The sequence below is a fragment of the Triplophysa rosa genome, linkage group LG17, assembly GCF_024868665.1.
Source record: "Triplophysa rosa linkage group LG17, Trosa_1v2, whole genome shotgun sequence".
Taxonomy (NCBI): Eukaryota; Metazoa; Chordata; class Actinopteri; order Cypriniformes; family Nemacheilidae; genus Triplophysa; species Triplophysa rosa.
This window is the reverse complement of record NC_079906.1, coordinates 1,041,985-1,047,984: the sequence shown is the minus strand read 5'-3', so window position 1 is coordinate 1,047,984 and position 6,000 is coordinate 1,041,985. Positions and strand designations below refer to the sequence as shown.

The following is a 6,000-nucleotide window of genomic DNA, read 5'->3' as shown; positions in this document are numbered from 1 at the left end:
CCAACAAGATTACTCTGTAACAACAATGTCCACATATCCCTGGGCCATTTTAATTTCGCAGCAATTCGTTCGAATGCCACAAAATAGGAGTCCACTTCAGTTTCACGAAAAGGAGGTATACGTTTAATATATTTACCTACATCAAAGTCAAGTTGGCCCATTTCAGAACCGCTAGAAGGAGGTCTGGTGCGCGGAGACGGAACTGGTCTCCTAGACAACATTTGAGCTTCCATCTCCAACCTCCGTAACTTAATCTCCCGATCAGTCTGTAACTCAAGTTCTCTTAAACGGAGTAATTGTGTCTCGTGCTCCTGTTTTTTTAACGCAAGATCCAATTCTTTCAAACGAATTGTTACCGCTGGATCACCCCCATTTAACGAACCTGCATCATCAGACGCGAACTCTCGATCAAGCTCGGTCTCTAAACCTTCCATTACCCCACTTTCCCGTAAAACTCCTATCTCCATCAACTTTTCATACAACTCATCTTTAATGACTTGTTTTTTCTGCTCCTTACGAACCCCTATATTATAGAACTCAGCTATCAAAATTAAATATCTTTTTCTACACTGATTAAACTCCTCCAATGTAGGCGAGATATTAAACTTAACCAAATTGAATTCCATACTACACTATACAAATTCTCCTCCACCACCAAAAGTTCAAAACAGCCAAACTTAAACATTAAATGTAATGAACGAATAATTCGTATTAAATAAACAAGCAAACAAAATTTTCATTGCAAACAATAATTAACGTTTAAACAAACAAAGATATCAACGTTACACACAAACGAGTGGACGGACGAGCCCCCACTTGTTACGTCCCCGCCAGTCTGGCACGGTCCGTAACAATTTTAACTAAATTAAAATTAAAATAAATTATGAACGGCAGTGCCTCTCTTCTCCTGTTCCATCTTAAAAGAACCACAACAACAAAGTTCTAAGCATAACGCAAGTTATTTATTCTCTCCGTTGTGAGTAGTAAAACAATCAAAGAATATTCAGAAGGGGATTTAGCCAAAACAACAAACCAAAATCAAACGACCTATGTTTTAAGTGAATTAAATACCCTAACAAAATAATATCTCGAAAAGAAAATACAAACAACTTCCCTAGCTCCCTGGCCAGGGAGAAAACAGGAGAATAAAAGGAGAATACATACCCAGGAGAAAACAGAGAATAAAAATAAAAAGGCAAGCCCCGACAACTTCTAAACATAAAAATAATCATTTAACAAGGAAGACTTAATGGTCTGAGTCAAAGAACATCATTCAGCACGACAAAAAAAAGAATATAATTGGAACTACTCACACAAGTACAACAGCAACCCAACAGTTTTAACACGTGCTGTCATAGACTAATACAGTTTTAACAACATGATGCAATAAGTGGTTGTCTGGAACAGGGGACAGAGGTTGACCCGGCACAACACCCGTGGCGGAGCTTCACGACGCGCACTCTACAGAAGCTCTCCCACACTGTTCGGCCATCCACCATTTAAACTCTCCTGCTCAACACGCCATCCCTCGCAGCTGATCCCAATCAAGCGCTGCAGGAGAGAGAGAGAGAAAAACTGCGCACCACACAATACAAAATAAACACAGTTAATTACACAAATTTACGCCCCAGGACGTAACAGATGGTAATACCTAGAATTTCAAAATCAAGTGCAGGTGGTAGATCCTTTTCCTGTCTAGAGCCTAAACTTTGGAATAGTCTTCCCTGCACTGTCCAGGAGGCAGACACACTCTGTCAGTTTAAATCTAGACTAAAGACGCATCTTTTTAATCTTGCATACACTACACTTCCATAATATAAATCCTCTGAGGGTTTAGGCTGCATTAGTTAGATCAACCGGAACCAGGAACACAACTGATGTACTTGTTGCATCAAAGAGTGCAGAATAGTACTCTACTCTCAGCCAGCCTTGTCTCATTGTTCCAATGTTACAACAGCGAGCAGGATGCAGTTCATGGCCAGACCTGATGGTAGAGCGGAGAATGGAAAGCGGCGACCTGACAAGAGCTGAGATGATAGAGCTGGATAAAGAAGGACGCGGTGACTTGACACGTATTCACTACAAAATTTCAAATGCTATTAGATTATTAATGATAATCTTAAATCTATAATTTACCTAATTAGTAAATTTATTTGTTTTTATTTAGCCTTGTTGTGCAAGCTCTGTCGAGCTTGTGCAGAGGCAGCAGCTTTTGCCAGAGGGGAACTGGAATCCCCTGGTTGGGGATATTACAAATACATGGATTAAAATGTAAATACTATTATTGTGGACAAAGAAAAAAATCCGGCTTGTCCTGTAGACGGTCTGCTTGCGCGCTTTAACTTCTCGCACGATCAGACGAGTTTCCTTTCTGGAGAAGTGTCTGCTCTTCCGAATTCCGCCGTGTAAATAGTGAATCCGCCATGGCGCGAGCGCAACTGGCTCTAAAAGGGAATGGGAGATAAGATTCTCATTGGCATGTTTGGCCCACAAAACACCCATTACTCATTAAGAGAATCGGGACAACCCGTTTAGACCATGCGCCCGGGCGCGCCGACCATTTTCCCGTCGTTAAATTAGCAAAAGTGGATTCGGACACACCCTGAGTGCACCTGCGCCGTGCGCTTTAAACCATGCACTTAGATCGTGAAAATAGGGCCCATTATCTTCAGTATACCCTTAATATTATGATGCCTATATTTTGATGTCTATCAGTACTTAATCTCTTGACATCTTCAGTGCATTTACACAACTATATCACCCATAATATATAATTATAAATTTTAATAAAATAAAATAATTAAAAATAACTATGCAGCATTCAATTGTTACTTTAAAAGCTTAAAGTCCTAGTGAAATAAATTCAATTCAATTCAATTTTATTTATATAGCGCTTTTCACAATGTGCATTGTTCCAAAGCAGCTTTACAGGAGCAAATAAGAAAAACACAGAAAGGTAAGCAAGATCATTCTAATAAATAATATCTAATAAATAAATGCAGTCTCCCGGTGAGCATGCCAACACTGCACTGCTGTGGCGAGGAACCCAAACTCCAATGCTGAATAATGGAGAAAAAAAAACCTCGGGAGAAACCAGGCTCAGCCGGGAGGGCCAGATCTCCTCTGACGTGTCATAGCTGCACTCAGTGACCCCGACCAAAGCCACCGAGCAACGTCCACGAAGAACAGGGAGAGCCCACGAGCCGCGCGACCCAGGAATCCCCACCCGCCGAAACCGTGCAGGTCCAACCCGGTCCCATTCCGTGATCAACAACAGACAACAGAGGGACAACCAACGAAAAGTAGTAATGGCATAATTAACTTTATTCCTCTGTTGTCCGACATCGACCACAAAACAAGACCAACCAGACCAGACCCACACAGTCCCAACAAATGAAACGCCCCGAAAAAAAAAAAAAAAAAAATTATTTTTGCAATAAAAAATTACAATGCCTATTTTTTCATGATATATTGCAGCGTTTATTGTAAATAGTTTATCAATGTGGGTTATTCTCTTTTTAAAAATCGTGTGGCCTCATAATCTTCAGTTAAAATCTGAAAATGCACATACTTCTTGTAATGACTATCCATCTTAGATGACGTATGTTAGACAGCTTGGGCGGAGCATCTGTTAAATCCTCCCTTTCAACTCTCAGTCTGCTCCCAGTTCCATTTCAAAAGGCAATGGCTGTTTTTATACATCCATTCAAATCAAAGAGAAAGACGAAAGCCATGCCCACTATTGTTCTCGGTTAAAATTCCATTTCACTCAGAAATGCGTCAAAATACGGAAGTGGGTCAAAGACGTTAAGATGTCCCTATCAAAAGGAATTTACAAAAGTGATTTTATGTCTATAGAAAGCACATTAAATGGAAGTAAAATATGGTTTCAACTAACTTTTTGGAGAATAAAATGTCAGAGTTTTGGTTGAAATAATGTTACTGTCATGGTCCCACCGTCTTGTTTATGAAATTCTAGTCGTGTGGCGGGATCGAGGCAGAGTCCTTAGGTTTTATGTGAGAAAACCATGAGTTGTTTGTTTTTACTTCTCATGTGTTTTCTCGTGTCTCGTCATTGGCCCCGCTCCTCTCGTTTCCTTGTTATCTTTCCCTGAGTGTTTGATTACCCACACCTGCCCTGTGTCGTTATCCCTGTTTGTGTTCCCTATATACAGTGAGGGAAATAAGTATTTGATCCCCTGCTGATTTTGTAAGTTTGCCTACTTACAAACAAATGAAGGGTCTATAATTTTTATGGTGGGTTTATTTTAACTGATAGACACAGAATATTTAAAAAAATCAGGGGAAAAAATGTTATATAAAGGTTATAAATTGATTTGCATTTCAGTCAGTGAAATAAGTATTTGATCCCCAAGCAAAACATAACTTTGTACTTTGTGGAGAAACCCTTGTTGGCAAGCACAGAGGTCAGACATTTCTGATAGTTGGTCACCAGGTTTGCACATGTGTCCGGATACATTTAGTCCACTCCTCTGTCAATCTTTAAGGTTTCTTGGCTGTCGCTCAGCAAATTGGAGTTTTAGCCTCCTTCACAGAGGTTCTATAGGACTAGGGTCTAGAGACTGGCTAGGACATTTAATGTGCTTCTCCTTAAGCCACTATTTGGTTGTCTTGGCAATATGTTTTGCGTCTTTGTCATGTTAAAGGCTCATCCATGACCCATCTTCAGTGACCTAGTTAAGGGGAGGAGGTTCTCGTCCAAGATTTTACGGTACATGGGCCCGTCCCTCAGCCCCTCAATGCGGTGAAGTCATCCTGTATACCTGTAGCAGAGAAAAAGCCCTAAAGCAGAATGTTTCCAACACTGTGCTTCTCTGTAGACATGATGTTCTTGGGCTCATAGTCAGCATTTCTCTCCCTCCAAACACAGGAGTCCATTTTGGTCTCACAGCAGTGCCAGCACTTTCGCCAAAGCCTTTTCTGAATCATTTTTATGTTCATTGTCAAACTTAAGACGAGCCAGGCGGGCCTTCTTGGGCAGGAGGACCTTGCGGGTGCTTCAGGATTTCAGTCTACTGTGGCATAGCGTGTTACCAATGTGTTACCAATGTTTTGCTTGCTAACTGTGTTCCCAACTGTCTTGAAATCATTAACAGGCTTCTTCCGTGTAGTTCTGGGCTGATCTTTAACATTTCTCATGATCATCTTTACCCCATTGGGGAAATATTGCAGGGAGCTCCAGAACAAGGGCATTTGATAGTTATTTTGTATATCTTCTATTTCCAAATAATCACACCAACAGTTGTCTCCTTCTCACCAAGCTTCTGTCTGTAGCCTATTCAAGGTTTGTGCAGGTCTCCAATCTTGTCGCTGACATCCTTTAAAACCTATTTGGTCTGGACCATGGTAGAGGTTGAACTGGAAGATACAGATTCTGTTGGCAGGCATCTTTTATATACATAACAAGCTGATTTAGGAGTACTTTCTTAAAGTGACAGGACTAATCTGTGGTCCATATAGGCACATAACCAATCTGTGGAGCCAGAATTCTTGCTAGTTGGTAGGGGATCAAATACTTATTTCACTGACTGAAATGCAAATCAATTTATAACCTTTATATAACATTTTTCCCCCTGATTTTTTTTAATATTCTGTGTCTATCAGTTAAAATAAACCCACCATAAAAATTATAGACCCTTCATTTGTTTGTAAGTAGGCAAACTTACAAAATCAGCAAGGGATCAAATACTTATTTCCCTCACTGTATACCCTCTTGTTTCTTTGTCTTGTGCTCGTGTATTGCGTGTACTTCGTTCGATGTGTGCCTTGTTTGTGCTGTTCTTACCCAGTCTCGTGTCTTGCTTCTGTTCCTGCTCCCCGTCTAGTGTTGGTATTTTGTTATTATATTATTCTTATTATTTGGACCCAGTTTTGTCTTGCCCCCTCGTGGGAAGTTTATGTTTTATTGTATTAGCCTCTGTTTATTTTTTTCCCCATTGTGGGTGTTTTGGTTTTGTTTTTTGTGTACATTAAAGTCTT

General features: G+C 40.3%; 1 protein-coding gene across 1 annotated transcript in view; it reads right to left on the bottom strand.

The window, feature by feature from the left end:
* ift122 (intraflagellar transport 122 homolog (Chlamydomonas)) overlaps positions 1-6,000 on the bottom strand; it is a 100,565-nt gene that overhangs the window by 57,985 nt on the left and 36,580 nt on the right. Inside the window, exons 9-10 of the mRNA XM_057357004.1 lie at positions 2,353-2,444; positions 141-523 (exon numbers count right to left, since the gene is read on the bottom strand). Coding sequence (XP_057212987.1) covers positions 141-523; positions 2,353-2,444 — 475 coding nt within the window. The remainder of the gene's footprint in view (positions 1-140; positions 524-2,352; positions 2,445-6,000) is intronic.